Source organism: Stegodyphus dumicola, chromosome 11, assembly GCF_044657685.1.
Source record: "Stegodyphus dumicola isolate Sdum_Otavi_A_Nest chromosome 11, ASM4465768v1".
Taxonomy (NCBI): domain Eukaryota; kingdom Metazoa; phylum Arthropoda; class Arachnida; order Araneae; family Eresidae; genus Stegodyphus; species Stegodyphus dumicola.
The window spans coordinates 64307106-64325614 of NC_140778.1; the positions used below are offsets into that span (position 1 = coordinate 64307106).

At 30.5% G+C, this 18509-nt stretch overlaps 1 protein-coding gene across 1 annotated transcript in view; it reads left to right on the top strand.

Annotated features, from left to right (window-relative positions):
* The window catches only part of LOC118202479 (uncharacterized), a 116165-nt gene that overhangs the window by 9861 nt on the left and 87795 nt on the right, over window positions 1-18509 (top strand). The window contains 3 exon segments of the mRNA XM_085826759.1: window positions 1871-1956; window positions 2062-2147; window positions 9502-9621. Of these exon segments, the coding sequence (XP_085682885.1) occupies window positions 1871-1956; window positions 2062-2147; window positions 9502-9621 (292 nt within the window).

Genomic DNA, 18509 nt, shown 5'->3' on the forward strand with positions numbered 1-18509 from the left:
AGTTTAAATCTGATAAGATGGCATGCAGAAATTCTAAAATTAAAAATATGAAACCGTAATTTATGAAATAAAGAACAATTATGATCTAAAGGGTATCAAAATTTACAAAAAAAAAAAAAAAAAAAAAGCTTAATATTTATTTGTTTACTTTATTAAACATTTCTTTCAATGTAAGTTGTTTAAGTAGCTTCGTTTTTTATGTGATAATACATTCTCTTTAATTCTATAAAGAGACATAATTTCTTGTTCAGTTACAAAGTTCCGCTGTTCAAGTCCTATAATTGCTGTGTCGACAATACCGACTAATTTGTCAATCAAAATTTTTTCGTTTTCAATAACCTCTGTTACTTTCTTCGCTACCGGAAGCGGATTATAATGACGAGGAATTTGATTTAAAATTATATCAAAGACGGAGTACATCGAGATGAAATACTACATTTAGTAAGGAATTAAAAGCCAAATAAAATAAAAACATCTGCCTTGAAGATAAGGATAGTGCTGACAGATCAACTTCCAATTCATTGCGTGCCGCGGTTAAAGATAAACAAAGTTTAGATAAACAAAGGATATGCCTTTATCCATTTTTTGCAGCAATTACACTTTTTGCTTAATGGACTTCGAAACATACTTTCGCTTTGTAGATCCTTTACATATTAGTAAATATATATCAGAAATTCTATTGGACATAATCGAAAGTTCAAGCTTACTTTTATAAAATTGCTCTAACAGTCTGCAAAAAATAATAAGCCAAATCCAATTCGAAGATTAAGGAACAACGCAATCTGCAACATTAACTGAATTAGATAATTTTAGGTTAGCTTATACCATCTGTTATACATTAAACGCGCATTCTTAAACGTATTTTGCGTTTGCGTCAATGCGACGCATGCGCAGAAAGTTTGTAGCTTTGAGATCTGTATTATAGATCATTCCGGATTATGGGTGTCCGAATTAACGACTTTTGACTGTATAATCTTTAATCCTTGACATACACTTCCACTTAAAAAATTGAAAAGAAATATGAGATCTCTTTTGTTCATGAGCATTATCTCATTCAATTTATTAAATTTCCAGGACTGTTTCTCTCAGATGTAGTTTTAAATAGAAGTATGGTGTATCTACATCTGTTTTGCTATTTTATTAATTATATGATAGCCACTCAGTCTTAAATCTATTAATTATCAATTTACATGTCTGAATGAATTAAGAGTTGATATCAGGAACTATGATAGATGGATCAACGCATATTAACATCATAGCACATATTATACTGCACTTCTACCTTGGCTACCATGTTCAGATAGTTTTCTGAATGAATACCTCTGTCTGTTCTATGGTGGGTGAAATACTTTCTATCTGGAGCTACGGTAAATAAACTATGACAAGGAATTGAAACCTGATAGATTACAATATGCTGAGTTATGTCCAGAATATTCCACCATTATGATCAATAATGTAGCAGTGGCTGCTTGGAATAACTACCTATACCTTGGACCTGCTTGAAATTTGAAACTTTTCCATCTTAGAAGATGCATTATAATGTAAACTAACTAAGGTTTTCTTACCTTTTGTCTTTCATAGTGTTATAATTTTAATGGCCAGCTGTTAATTGAATGAAATACTATGTTTCTTTAAGAACTTATTTTTCTCTTCCCAAAGAAATTAAATTTTTTTTATGTTGCATTTTGTACTTTATATAATTAGAATTTAGATTAAAAAATGTGCTGATATTTTCTCTGAATAATTTAAAGAATGATATTGTGTAAAGTAAAAGTTAATAATATAGCACTGTACTTGAAATAACAATTTGCATTATGTTGCTGCTTATACTTGCATTGCATTCACTTAAAAATGTTATGTGTTATTTTAGGCGAAATGAAATATATAATGGCCATCAAGGTGGTGTTTATGTATATGGGGAAGGAAGAGGTTTAATTGACCATAACCATATTCATGGTAATTTTAATTTTAGTGTTTTTATTATTATATAGTACAAATTTAATGATTTGTGTTAAATTTCTGTGTTGTTACATGTATAATTTGTATATTTCTTATGCTTAGGTAATGCTTTGGCTGGTATCCGGATTCGGACTAATAGTGATCCTATTGTACGATATAATAAAATCCATCAAGGGGGCATTTACATAGTGAGTAAAATAATACTTTTAAAAATAGATACTTAAAAAAGTATTAGTCTGGAAAACAGTGTAAAAATGTATTTTGAGATACAGGCCTTCATAAATATTCTAATTAGTTTCATGAAAATGTATATATGTATGTGGCAAGTAATTTAATTATCGTATTTGCCGGCGTATAAGATACACCAGCCTATAGATGCATTCCCTTTTTTATAGACATTTTTGGAGGATTAAACTTTAGTACTGATCATTATAATGAATTTACAGTATTTTAAAAATAAAGTAATACAAATACAAAGTAATACTTTCTTTAAATGCTCAATTTATCTGTGAAGGAACACCTTTTAATAGCTTTCGTTTGATGAATAATCATTTTTGTAGAGACTGAGAGTCCTGCTTTTATGTGGTCTAAAATCCAGGTATTCAGCTGTGTCTCAAGTTCAGGCCATTTTGCAGTTCCCCTTCGTAGGTTATGTTTACTCTGAGCATCTTTTTTTTAAATCCTCTTGCTGACTCCGCTAAGTTCTTATCATTTTTACAGATGGGGGGGGTGGCACGAAATGACTCTGCAGCCCTGTTTCCATGTTATTTAGCATATGTAATCACACGTTGCTTGTATGCTGTGTTATAGCAACACCAAAGTTGTTTTTGAACTATAACTTGCTGACAGATTTAAGAAAATTGAACACTAGAAATTTCTCACACTTAAAAGTTGTTCACAAAAACTGGAAATGAACCCAGCTGTGATCGACAATAACAGTGCATGCTCATTAACTGAACTCTACGTAACTGTAATAGTCTCACATTCTGCAAAGAAACAAGAAAAAAAATCCCATAACTTTAAATAGAGGAAATTTCCAGAAATGAATGTAATAACAAACTGAGTGTCTACGTATAAGACATAACTCGGTTTTCAGACCTATTTTCAAAGAAAATGCATCTTATATGCCAGAAAACATGGTAATTGACTTGTATGGTAATTAATTTAATCTTGCTTTTATTCATATTGCCCATATTATGTTAAAATCAAACTCAAAACATTCATTTTTTTTTTTTTTTTTTTTTTTTTTAAATTTAAAGATACCAGTGGGAATAGAAATTTATGTAGTTCATGCTACAGTAATAGTAATTTCTAGCAGGTTTTTCTCCTCCAGCAATTTAGAAATACAGTTTGTTTCTTGATAGAAAACTCATGTGCAAACATTTGAGTCCTCCGTGTTTTCGTCTTCAATTAAGTCTTCAATTAAGCTGTTTAAATTTTGTATAATTCATATATTACTTTTAAAAATAATAAAATATTGCACAAGGCAGTATGAAACAAGCAGAAACTAGACTTAATATTATCCAACCACTTGAAAACTGTTTTTATTTCTCAATATAATCTCCAAAATTATTTATGCATTTGTCCCATTGTTTTATCAGTGCTTTAATGCTAAATGCATAGAATTATTTGGTTTGCCATCTCAGCCACTTTAGGATTTCATCTTGATCATCATAATCGTTAACAAAATGTTTGCCTCCAAGATTCCTTTTTTAAAATTCACCATAGAGGTGATTGCTTGAGGTCAGGTTTGGGCTATGAAGTGGATGCTGAAGAAATTACCAAACAATTTTTTAGATGTCTCCTGTATAAAGTGAGCTGTATCAGATCTCGCGTTATCGAGGTGTAGCAACAGTTATCTGGTCAATGGGCTTGAACACTTTCCCCCGAATGGCAGTCTGAAACTTCAGTAGAACATTGCAGTGTAATACAGCATTCCTGAGCTCAGAACACTGAAAATGTCATTTTACCAGCTGATAGTGTAACTTGAATTTTTTTGGCCAAAGATGAAGAAGGATGCTTTTATTGCATTGAAGCATATTTTCATTCATGTGCATAGTGATGTACTCATGATTAATCTCCTAAGATTATTCTATTGTATGTCTTCACCTTCATGCCATTAGCTTATTGGGGGGGGGCGAAAGATATTGCTAGGGCAGACCATTTAAATCACATCCAGTGTGTATACTCTTCAAAAATTCAAATGATCATGTATAATATTGCAGGCTAAAACATGGAAAACATCCTATTGCTATTTCTATGGTGTCCCTGGTTATTCATAGATCAGCTCGAATCAGTTGCTCCACCTACTGCACTATTGAATTTGTCTTAATTTAAGCAGGATGCCTACTTTGGTTTCAGTTGCAAATTTTGGAGTGACTTTGAGAAAATTTCTCAACTTACCTGTGCACTGCTTTAATTGGCAAACATTTATTTCCATTACCTGAAAACATTTCTCTGAGTATCAAGCCTTTTGTCCACCCTAAAAAAAAAAAAAAATGCATAATAGCTTGCTGCTTCTGTCTATACAGTCATTCAATTCTGTCATAATTTTCAAACTGAACTATGCATGCGGACCTGGTATTTTGTCACTAACAAAATGAATATTATGATTTAAAATGGTGCAGGATATTTAGGACTTACATACATGTAAGTAGGTGGCAGCACCATGCTGCTTTCAAATATATCATCAATTTGTAATTTCCATAACAACATTCCCTGGTATTTTTGAGTTGAAAATAATGACACTAGAAGTGTTCCTAACAACATTTGTCCTGAAAATGCTGCAGTTCTGGTTTAATTTTATTATTCATTAAATTCAGGTAGGTTTGGTTTTTTTATTGTGCTGTAAAAATTTTAAAGAATGTTTTTCATTTAGTGCTGCTGACTATGTAGAAATACAACAAAATGTCTGAATGTTTCTCTCTTCCCTTCCGAAGACAAGAAGTTGTTTCTCAAGGTCCCTTTCCATCCATATCTGTTCATAATAACAGGAACTCCACTGCTAAGCAGCTAGGTTTCAGACTTGTAACTCCCACTACTTGAGCTTTTTTTTTTTTTTTTTTTTACTACAGCAAATTATTACATTTACTCTCATATTGCATCCAATTTTACTACTTTTATCTCTCGAAAATCAAAAGGTGAAAATGACGCCACACATACCACTTCTGATATGATGAGTTTGGCGAATTGAAAAGTGTATATGAATAGATATGTTAATATTACGAAGTTCTGTATTTCAGAGAATTAAGCAGATACAATAGTAATCTGAATATAGCCTGAAATCAGGAGTCTCCAAATTTGTGAAATGTAGACACATTATTTTTCCTAAATTTTGTTTTAGAACAAATGTATCATCCAGAAAGTGGCTGATATTCTAAACTTTTGAGCTGAAGTATTCAGGCTGAGAGAAGGTTGAAAACAAATTCATATCCATTATCATCAAAACTGATTCATTTTGTTTAATTTGCTTCCATGGATACAGTGCTGAAAGTTAATTATATGAGTGATACTCTTAAGAGATTATTAAAACATTCTTGAACATTGATAGTCTAGATGTTAACACACCATGAAATATTATTGTCTCATTAAACAAAAATAGTATGAAATTTTTAGGTCAGGAAATTTCTGTGAAGACTAATGTTTTTCAGTACAGTATTTCTTATTAAATTTTACTTGATCTGAACTGATTTAACATACTATTAACTTGTGTAGAACATTTTATGAAGATTCAAGTGAAGTTTAATTAGTTAATATTTATATTAACTTTCATCAGTATATGGTACATTAGTAAGTTTATAAAACATTAGTTTTTAAATCAATTATTAATTTTATTCTCACCATATTTAAAAGTGCTTCCCTTCTTAGGATTTTCTCATTATAAGAGTATAAGAAAATTACAAAATCAGATCAGCCAAAGAACTTAGCATTTAGAACCCAATTAAATAGTAATATATTTAAAATCAGAATAATTGAAATAATTCAGTAATCTGAATCATACATTATAAAATGAATTCAGTTTGATTTTTTTTTAAATGACATTGCCATACAGCAAGAAAACTTCACCGAAATTTTAGTTTATACCCAAGAAACTCTTCATATTTTAATTTGTTAAATATTTAATTTCGTATTATATTAAATATTGTATCTGTTAAGATTCTTATAAGTATCAAGATTAGCGAATATATACTGTATTTGCAGTCATCCACTATCTGCATGGCATATTACTGCCATAAATCAAAGCCTTTGAATAATATATAGGAAAAATTGGAAACTATATTAAGGAGTAAATGTAGTATATACAGAAGGGGGAATGTGAAAAGCCCTTATATTAGAAAGCCAGTGATTTGTTAAGTTGATATTGCAATAAAAGAGATCCTCTATGAATTAGTGCAAAAAAATCATCAAACTGAAGTCTACAGCAATAAACACCTGTTCTTGTCACTGATGAGGAAAACTTCAGCTTAATATCTGATTCTAAATGTGTTTATATCTGGAGGCATTCGAAAACATGGAATATTGCATCAACATTAGGAAATATATATGTTATCGTAATACAGTGTGGGAAATAATAACAATCAATATGTTCACATGCACATGTTCAGCAGAGGATCTGTATCTACTCAGAGATACCAGTATCCTGGAGAAATTTTGCAGTCCTATGAAGAACTTTTTAGAGGTGAATGTAGATCTGACTTTTAATGAATGGTTGTATCTGTCCACATTGTTGAAAAATTCCTAATGCTATTTTTTTAGCATAAGAGAACATGTCTGCTGAAGAAATTTTGCTGCTATTTTGAAAGTGTAATGATGTGATACTGTAGTGGAATAAAGAAATCTTTGTAGAAGTCTAAAATATATTAAACAATGACCTTTGGCATACGTTTTTAATGACTCAAATGAACTTAAAACACTTACAGCAGCTTGTTTTCCATTGATCAGACATAAAATTGAATAGCTGTAAAACTTGGCATAGATACTCTGTATTTCTCGGACAAGAGAAAGTTTAATCAAATGAAAAGGCTATTGAAAAAATCTTTAACCTTTTCCCGTGGGCTATAGGGGCCAATTTCGAACGTATTATGGCCATTTAGTCACTTATTTTAAATGAAAGGAACAGAAAAACAAATCAACAGAATCTTGCTCTTCCTAATCCGTATTAAGGAGTAAATTTTAAATCTCCATAGTTTACTGAAATTTCTTGAGACACATTTAAAGTAGTGAAAGTGCGGGACATATATGTCCCAGCCCCCCAGGGAAAACGTTAAAACTGAGTAGAGGAAAATGTAAAAAAATCAATATCTCGAGTTAAGGGATGTTTATTGCTTCAGTATCGCTGAAACTAAAAGGAGTCTTGAAGTTGGTGATGTAATTTTACTTGAAGTGAACAATCAGATCTAAGTTCCTGTAAAACTTGATTTGCATAATTCACATCTTGAAACGTTATAATGATCTTGTGCAATCAATTGTTTTGAAAAGAGGGGAATTTAAGAGACTTATACAACATGATGTGTCCATTTGAACTGTAACTAAACTATGAACTGAATTAGAAAGTTGTATTTAATAATAATATATTTTCTGCATATTTTATGTTACTATTTATTACTTTGCTGTATTGCAGATTATAATTTGCTCTTTGTATGTTTAATTCAACATTGTTTTCTGTTTTCGTTTTGTTATTTGCATTTATTATTTCTGTAAAGTTTCTCTTTTTTGCTTTCTTTTTTACATTAGGTAAATATACTTCATATTGTTAAGTTTAAATTCATTCTGTGTGATGAAATTTTGTAATTTTTTATGAAATTATCCAGTTTATCATTTTTATAAAATTATTGGGGGGGGTGAGTAAAAAAAAATCTTATATTTTACGACACAAGTACATTATAGTACACCACAAGAAAGGCTTCTGCTTTACACAAAGCAGAAGTTCTATTCCAAAAATGTGTTTAAGTGATTTTGTAAGGGAATAAAGAATGTTATAGTCAAGTATCTGATAAATATTTTGTTATTTAAGTTTTGTCCTTTACACATATTGAACAAACCTAATTGATAAATTTCTTGAAATTGAAGACATTGAGCAAGTAAACTTGTGAGTCTAGTTTCCTGGTTTGATATATGGAACCCCTCTGGAAGAGTTGCATAATGAAATTTCAATAAATCTCAATGTCATGAAGACCATATTGGGAGAGGATTAGAACTTAACATAATTTATCACCTTACTTAAATCATGATATCTCATTGTGATGCATGTACAAATTAGGAAATGTCAGTTTGTTTTGTACCAATATTCAACTTTTACTCAAATAAATATATGCAGGTCATTATTATAATCAATATATTATTAGTTAACAGTTTTTGACGAATGAGAATTTTTGTGCATGGAGAGATAATTTTGAATACTTGTGAAGAAAAGTTTTTTATTTGCATCAATACTTTAAAATAATTTTAGTGATTCATGTTATCTGAATAATTTTTATCATACACATATTCTTCTTATATTTATATATATATGTACATATATATACATATATATATATGTGTGTATGTATATATATATAGACTGTGCCCTCCCAAAAATGGGACAGTTGCTATATCTCTTGTTTTGCTGGGCCGATTGACAAAATTCAAATTGTGTTTTTCATTTCTTGAAAATGCGACTTAGGATATTAGGAGAAATTCAGAAATTTAACTTGGCTATATTTTTATTACTAATATTATTAATTATTTTTTTTCCAATTTTCGCCAAGAATAATTTACTCGCTTAATTTTTTAATTTATAGTAACCTATTTTCCTCCTTCTTTTTTTTTTTTTTTTTTTAATTTGTTATAGACAAGTGGAGAAAAAGGTTATCGTTCATACTTTCAAATAATTTTAACAAACCACCTTATGTAAATTCATGTATATCGTGGAAAATTTTGAATAAAAACTCTCATTTTTTGCAGGTGAGCCTAGACACACATGTTTAAGACAATGTTAAAAATTTTATAGTTTATAATATAAAATTTTTTTGAAAAATATATAAAAAATATTTAAAAATACAAATTTTTAAGTTAAATCATAAAAAATGTGCGAATTATATTTTGATTAAGCTTAAATTTCGAATTCTGGAAGAAGGAGTCAAATAAATTTAATAAAAAAAGAGGTATTAATAAATATACATCAAATTCGATTAACATTGATGAGCTTATTTTTTAATAACTATTCGTGAGATTTTTACAAAACTTGGCAATTTGGCATAATTTGAGTTGTAGAATCAAAATATGGAAAAAAATTGGCATGCCATTTCAGAAAAAGTATGATTTTGTGTCATAATACCTATATTAGAACAATGCTATATATAAATCTTATACATATCCTAAGTCGCACTTTCGAGACAGGAAAAACGAAATTTGAATTTCGTCAATTGGCCCAGTAGAACGGGAGATACAGAGCTGTACCCTTTTTTTTTTCTTTTTGTGTGCAGTGTACATATGCAAACATATATATGTAGAATTTCTTTTATGTGTGGTTTAATATTACTAAATCTTCTCTCTGTTCCACAGCATGAAAAAGGGCAAGGTTTGATAGAAGAAAATGAAGTGTATGCAAACACACTAGCGGGTGTATTGATATCAACTGGAAGTATTCCAATTATACGACGTAATAGAATTCATAGTGAAAAGGTATGTCATGATATTATAATTCATGTAAGTTTTATATCACATTTTTTTTTCTGTGAATCTGTGGTCTCAACATTAGCAAACATCAAACTTATATACAGTACAAAGTCCGTAATCCTGACTTGTCGGGACTTCCACGATTCTGGATTAGGGGTTTTTCCCGATTGTAGATCATCAATTTAAATCTGATAAGATGGCATGCAGAAGTTATACAATTAAAAATATGAAACCGTAATTTATGAAATAAAGAGCAATTATGATCTAAAGGGTGTCAAAATTTACAAAAAAAAAAAAAAAAAAAAAAAAAAGCTTAATATTTATTTGTTTACTTTGTTAAGCATTTCTTTCAATGTAAGTTGCTTCATTTTTTGTGCTAATACTTTCTCTTTAATTCTATAAACAGACATAATTTCTTGTTCAGTTACAAAGTTCCACTGTTCAAGTCCTGTAATTGCTGTGTCGAGAATACCAACTAAATTATCAATCAAAATTTTTTTGTTTTCAATAACCTATCTGTCACTTTCTTACTATCAGAAGGAATATATTGGAAGCGGTACATCAAAACATGCTTTCACATTGTAGATCCTTTGGCAGCTCTAGAATTGGAAACTCTTTTTGACATAATCGAAAGTTCAAGCTTAATTTTTATAAAATTGCTCTAACAGTCTGCAAAAAATAATAAGCCGTATCCAATTAGAAGATTAAGAAACAGCGTAATCTGCAACATTAATTGAAATGCCTTAAAATCAGTAAGGGTAATTTTAGCTTAGCTTATACCGTCTGTTATACATTAAATGTGCATGCATAAGGCATACAAAAAAAAAAAAAAAAAGTTAAGGTCTGTATTATACTAGATGCAGAGTTGCCAACTCTCCCGATTTAGGCAGGAGACTCCTGATTTTCGACCGCTCTCCCGCCAACTCGATTTTAATATATTTCTCCCGACTTTTCTCCAGCTTTATTTAGAAAAATGTTTTCCGATAGTGAAATCGCTAAGAAATACTCAAGTGCAAGAACCAAAACAGGTGCAAGTGTTAAAGAAATGGATCTGAAAAACAAATCTTCAGTCATTGATTGCATTAAAACAGCTCCATTCTGCCTCTCTAGGGATGGAAGCAATAATACCGATTCAAAACTGTATCCAATTGTTGTTCCTTTTTTTATTCCAGAATCTTCAGAAAATGAGTGTGGTTTACTTTCTGTCCCCACTTTAGAAGGACATTTGACAGGCTTTACTATAGCACAGCTAATTATTAAAACTTTAAAAGAAAATGTAGTCCCTCTGGATAATTGCTTAGCGCTTGGTGCCGATAATGCACCAGTATTGATAGGCTTGAAGACTGGTGTTGCAGGCATCTTAAGAAAGGCAAATTCAGATTTGCAGATTATGAGGTGCACCTGTCACCTCTTAAATTTAGCAGCTGAAAAAGGGGCAGCTTCTTTATCAATAAATGTGGATGAACACATTATTGATATTTACTATTATCTTGAAAGGAGTTCTAAAAGGAAGGGAAAATTGAAACATTTCCAACAGCAGTTTACAATTAGAAAACTTGGATGAAGTTATAAAATCAGCTACGATTGACACCCAGTGGAGTTTGATTGGAAAACTGAAAGATGCTGATGGAATTAAAATATAGTGAACTGTCTAGTATTATGTTGGCCGTCTTGACAGTTCCCCATAGTAATGCAGAGTGTGAGAGGATTTTCAGTGTTTTTGCAAAAACGAGGACTAAATTTAGATCTAAAATTAGTGATGACACATTAGAAAAACTTTATTAGCGAAAGCAGGCCTACGTGGGTGAACAAAATTATGAAGTTTCTTTCTTAAAGATAGCAAAATCTGCCACTGTTTATAACATTTGTACAAAAAATGATTAATTTTTTTTTTTTTTTTTTTTTTTTTTGAGTCGCTTTCTTAAATAATGCAAGTAATAAAAATGTTTTTTATGTGTATGGTATTTTTGTGTTGCTTGCATTTAAGAATTAGTTACTATTTAAAATTAATTCATTATTAAAAACTATATTTTCATCATTTAAAAAGTCTTTTTAACATTGTGAATAATCTCCCAATTTCTTAAAAACATCTCCTGGTTTTTGAGTGTCATAGGTTGGCAAGTATGTAGATCATTCTGGATAATGGACATCCGGATTACGGACTTTGTACTGTATATATTTTTTGCTTACGAATTTACATGTAAGTTTCAATCATTGAATAACAATGAAAGCAAGGTAAAAGCTCTCCAAAAGACAGCATTAGATTCATGTGTGAAAGATAGGGGGAAGAAAAAGAGAGAAAAAACTGTTAAACTTATATAAAATTTTGTTTTCTAATATATTAAATATTATATTTGTTAATATTCTTATATGTTTCAAGGTTGATGTGCTTGTTAAAAGTCCTTAATTTAGCTCAAATTTGCAAAGGTCCTTAATTATAAATGTCTATTATTTCCATCTTTTTCTGTGACTGCCATTCTGAAATATCAATTAACATTTAATAATTAATAATTAACATTAATCAATTTTTATGTGAACATGGAACTCAAATGACTTAGCTTGTAATAAACCATTGCAAACCAAAGTTTTAAACAATAATGAAGTTGGCCACTTCCAGAACAAAACCTTTGATTAGTGACCTGATTAGTTGTTTGCTTAACCTTTCAAAATAGGTGTCAGTTAGAATACTGTGTGTCTACATTTGGAGGGGGGGGAGAGTTGAAATTTTGTTTAGAATCCAATTTTGATCTTACAGTTATGCTTGAAGTTAACTGTGACAAATTTCAGAAAGGCTGCAGTATAAATTTTGAAAAGATCAAGTTTCTGCCCATTGTTATCTGTGAATCTGGAATTTCTTCAAGGGTTTAGACCGTAAATTACTCCAATCGGCAAGATGCCCATGTCAGTTAAAGAAAAAAAACCCGAGGGTGCATGAGATGTAAATAAGGGTCCACAAGACTGGATCCCATTTAAGCAGGTTATCACCAAAATATATACCGTATTTATGCGAATCTAATGCGCATCCCCATTTTAAAACTTTAAAAAAATTGTTTGTCGGCAAATGTAATGCTCATCAATGGTATGAGGAATTTATTGAATCTTATTTTATACAACAGTGGATTTGTATATAAACTATCAATCAATGGTATGATAATTTTATTTAAGTTTAGATACCATATTTTATACAACAATGGATTTATACAGAAAGTAGCAGAACATAGAATTAACCTATTAGTGGGCTATTGTTATGTGAAACAATCATTGTTAATTACCACTACCGTATATATGGTACCTATCGTAAAATATGAACATGAAATAAATCGTAACATTTCTGTCTAACCAACAGTTTCTACAATCAGTGATTAATCGTAAACGTCTTTATTCACTAATGTTTTCATCACTGGAATCCTCGCAGCTCTCTTCGTCAGAAGCAGATTCATTTCTTCTTTCCTCCTCATCATCATCATAATCCTCGGCGTTCCAGAGCACGTCATCTTCACTACCATTTAATGAATTTGAAATGCAGCATTTCTTGAAAGATTTCACAATCATTGGTGCTTCGATGCTTTTCCAGGCAGCAGAAACCCAGTGTACAACAATGTGCGGTGCAGCTCGCTTTATTTTTCCTGTCGGGGTCAATTCACGGTTTGGCTCACAAAACCATTTTTCGTACTCCGCCTGAACGTATCCCTTAAAAGGTTTAGCTTTAGTTGCAAACAGTGCCAATTTCTGTTGCCACCACAAGCGAACATTGCTTTCAGCTAAGTTGAACTCTCTCCCTGCCTTTCTATTGCCATTTTTTTCAGCATAAAGAATTACTTTACGTTTGAAAGTAGTGTCATAAGACATTCTTCTCTGTTTGCCCTCCATTTCATGACTACGTACTCTGCAATTTGTATCCTCTATGCAATAATGTGTCAACGATAAATGTAACGGTAAATGTAGTCAAGAAATACAGTAATCCATTGTTACAATTTAAATTTGGTTGACGTCATCGGCGAACTTTGCACTCGAATCTAATGCCCACCCCAATTTTGCATACTACATTTAGCCAAAAACTATGCGCATTCGATTCGCATAAATACAGTATGTTCAGTAAATGCAATATTGCATCTAACATAGATTTTACCTATAAGCTTTCATAATAATTATATAATAAATAGGATTATAAATTAACTAATTGCATGTTAATTAGTTATATTTGAACTAATTGCATGTTAATTAGTTATCATGAACATATGTAAATAGCTACCTATTTGCTGGGTGATCATGGTACTTACTAAAACTTTTACATTTGATACTGGTAATAGTGCTTGTTCAGACACTTACCAGAGCTTTATATGGATGATGAAACTTCTACCCCATGTGCTTGCATGAACTTATTTAGTTCATCTGTTATAAATGTGATAAAAAAAATTAAATATTAATATAATATTTAATTATTATAATTAAATATTTGTGTCAAAGATAAACCATTATTTGTCTTTTAAGTTTTGAGCAGGAAGCAATAAGCAAATATTTTCAAAAATATAAATAGATGGTTAGGTGCATACAAGTTAAAGATAATCGAAGTTGCCTTGTTTGAACTCCAAGAAAATTTAGCAGTTTTTTTAATTATATATGTAAAAGATTCTTTTTGTAGTTCCTGTGATTGCTTAGAGATGTTGATCGTGTTTACAATCCTGTATAATTTTAAAAATTAAAGTGGATATGTATAAAAATAGCAGCAAAGGGAACACTGTGCCGTGCTTATGTTTTGTGGTGAATGAAGAATCCCTCTTTGAAAATCAGTATCATATTTTGCATTATAAACGAGTATAACCCAGTTTTGCTCAAGCAAATAGTTGCATTTTGCTTTTGAGTGGATTAAGACATTTTGCTGTGGCCATCAAGTGGGAATTTTAATTTTTTATTGCTTTTGTATAAGGTAAATTTTGCAGAGTAACTGTATGACCTAGTAAAAATAATGCTCCAACTGGCAAAACACTTTGTATGCCAAACTCAAGATTGAAATAAGGTTTTACCTTGGGAATCAGTTTTAAATTGCTGTGTTTTATCATATTAACTACTTCATCATCCTACAAAATTCAACTTTTTTCTTTCCCACCCTCAAAGATAAAGTTTTTGTATCTGAAACTGATCTTAAAATGTTTTTTTTCCCCTTTCACCTGTTGTCAAGAATTAGAAAGCTATTTAGAAATCTACCTGTTTGTTACACTAAAGGAACATTATGCCCACACCCAATAGAAAAATTCTTTTATATGTTAGTCTTTTATCTGGTAATTAATAAAGGCAATTCACTATAAGCACGCTTTCAAATTAGCAATAGTTCCATTGCAATGCCTGCTGCAAGGTATTCGGAAGTGCATTCCTATTCCCATTTTTTAAGTTAACTTTTTGTGTGATCCTAATACAACCCTGTTTTGAAGAGGGTGACCAGTCAAACTCTCAGTCATCTCTTTTCATTTTTGTTGCATTCTGGAAAGCTTGGAAACAGAAAGTGATGAGCATCTCTTGGAGGAAACCATCCAAGCCACATTTAACCCCAAGGAATATGTGCCATTACTGATGCATGAAGGTACTTTTCAAATTGATAAGTCTGCCTCAAGGGAAATAAGGAAGTGGTTAAATAGCTTCATTTTTGGCTACAGATAGCTGATACTAAACATGAGTGAAGTTAGAAAGAAAGGTAGGCAGTATAGCATTGATTATTTGAACTTTGGCTTCATTTCGTCGTTGTTGTACAAACTACAAGCACCTGCCCATATGCCTCTAATGGAACAAAATTTTAAGCAATAATTCTATGAAACTATCTAAGCTGGAGGATCATCCGAAAAGGTGTCAGCCTGATAAAACTGATAAAGATTTGAAATACTTTAAAACACTGAAAGGAAAACTTCAAAAGAGACTTAAGCTGGACATTATGTTCACTCGGACTTCAAAAAGGGATGATGGTTTCCACGGATGTTACAATATCTCATGACTTATAGCAAGATCAGGAAAACTGCAAACTATCTGAGAAAAGGTATCTGTTGATGGAAACAATGAAACTGATTTCAAGGTTATATCTAATTATTGAGACTCCTGTTAATGAAGCAAAGTATAAATAAAAATTATGTTTTTTGTTTCAAATTTAATTAGTAGCTCAGAATATTTCTTTCTAATTAAAATGATAATTCAGTTGGTTAGAATATTTCAGTGATGATTATTAATGATTTGAGTAAACTAAATATTCCTGTATCAAGCTGATATAGACAATGCTAGTCTTTTGACTGTTCATCAAAGAGGTATGGCAGCCTTTCTAAAAAATACCAAGTAGATTTAATCATTATGGGCAGCTGCTATATTATCAGTATAGCAGTAAACATAGATAACTTAAAGTATTAATAAACATAGATTACTTCAAGAAAAATGCTAAAATGAAACGAGATTAAAAACCTTCCAACAGCTTTATGTAGAAGAAATAGGAAAAGTACTGAATCATATGCAGTTGAGTGGTCGTCTTTCGGTACTGCATTAAAAAATCTACTTATAAGTCACCCACATGAAGAAGTGAGATTAAATATAATGAATTCAAAATTATTAATAAATGTAAGATGAACGTGCTTCCAAGTGAATGAAGCTGAGGGAAGAAATCTATTCTGTACAGGAGGTTTTTTATTTTCTTTCATATGACTTAAAGGAAAACCTTTTTATAGTAGTTTTTATCATCATCTGCGTCTCATTTGAAGAACTGGATATGCAGCTACAATCAGATGTGAACGGGATAATAAAGGATTATGAAGCTGAATATTCTGATTCCGTTTCAACAAATGCAGAATTAGGTACTATGAATATGTTAAAGCAAAAATGTCTGTTTTTCCCTTTTCTTAAATAAGATTTTCTTCTTCTATTTATGTTTAGGTATATGTCAATTTTATCTACAAATTTTCAGATTTTAGTCTCACTAGTTTGGCAGGTATGAAATATGTGTATTTTGGAGTCTGGTGATTTCAAGGTTTTGATGATTATAAGATTAACTTGTCTATAAAATTTTGATTTCCATATTTCTAAAATAGTAACATTGATGTAATATCCTTAATTTTTTTTCCATGTTTCAAAATGACTTTACCTTTTATTTTGGCATTTTTTTAAATATCTTGCTTCCTAAGTTTAATTACGTTAACAAATATTATAAAGAAAAATTTCTTCATCATTTTTTAGGAAAAGTAGAACAGCTATTGTAATTATGTTAAAACTAATTTCATTTATATAATTTTTATGACAGGTTTTCTCCATGTGATCTTTTTTAAATATTCAGTTATGTTAGCTTTCTCTGTAAAATCTATTTTACATTTTTCTGAACTTCTTTTTAAAAAATTTCCTAATCTTTATTATCAGGAAGTTGACAAGCATATTAACTGCTAAAATTTCAGAAAGTGCCCATGGCAAGATTAAAAATATATTAATGGTGTTAACACAGAATAGATATTTCAAAGGAAGCTTGTGATGAATTTTTCATACTTGGGGAATTTTTTTCAAAAAAGCAGTGAAACCAAAATTATTTGAATATTTTACAGCATTTTTATTGTTATAGCTTCTGTTATTTAAATGGTGTTAAGAGCCTTTTTAATGAACTGTACCAAAGAACACATTCAGGCTATTCTCATAATTCACAAACTGTAAGTGATCATAGTTAGCACTGCTTAGTATTTGGATAGAGTTTGTAAAGAGCTCGTAGTAGGATTGTCCCTTTGGCACACTTAAAAAAAATGGCTGTTAGGAACATTAAAATAATAAGAAGTTATTTTTTTAGTAATTACCTTTTTTCCCATCTGTAATGTCTTTTGAGATATTTTTCTTTCCTTTATTCTGTATTCTTTTATTTTTTGTGATTTTCAAAGTGTGGAAAATTTCAAAAATGTTTTTAATCTTCAACAATTAGAAATGCATTCCTGTATTAACAAAGATATTGAAAACTGACAGTTTAAAAAATTCATCTTAAAGATATACAAATATGATGGAAATTTATTAATAATTAAACTTAATTGGAACATGTTGGCAATAAACCTTTAAAGTTCTAATTTTAATCCTAATCTTCTGCATCTGAAACATCAGTGCATCTATACTGCATCATTTATCTCACTTTTTCTCACTGAACTCAAACAAAGGAACCAATTTATTATTAGTTATTTATAATCAACATCTCCAATTTCTTAATACGCTTCATTTTGGGGGGGGGGCCTGCTGTTGCCTGAATATGCCACATCTGTCATTTGGCTGTATTTTTCAACAAGTGCTTAGCACTTCGTTTAAAATGTTAGTTGCATATAATTATTGTGGGTTGTATTTAGCACCCCCATATTGTACTGATTAAGCAAAAATTGTATTTCTGAAAAATTTTTCTTGTTCAAAATGAAAATTATGAGTTAACGAACATGGCAGCCGTGATTTTCCCTCCAGTTATGGTCATCTCCTCTAGCCAACTCTCTACTAAATTCTATTGATGCGCCAACAAAAATATTGTACAGTAAACCCTTGTTAGTATTAGTTCTAAAAGACCAAAAAATGAAGAGTTTATATTAAAAACATTCATGTTAACTGGTGCTCGGATTTTATTTTTGGAATAGTTTTTCTACACATCAACCATTTACAGTATATTGGTACATACATACTACAGTATATTATGTATGTCATAAAAGAAAACACTACAGTGCTACATTCATTAATTTCTGTATTGTAACCTGAAAAGAAAAGTACTCATAGCTAATTTCCTTGTGAAAATTTCCTGTACATTACGCTCTTGCAGATGGGAACGAAAATGCATGGTTACTTCACAGCTAAATGTAGTCATGACTTCTGTAAAATTAGTGGCCAGCTTAGATGTTGCAGCAAAAGAGTCATAGTGTCTAAAG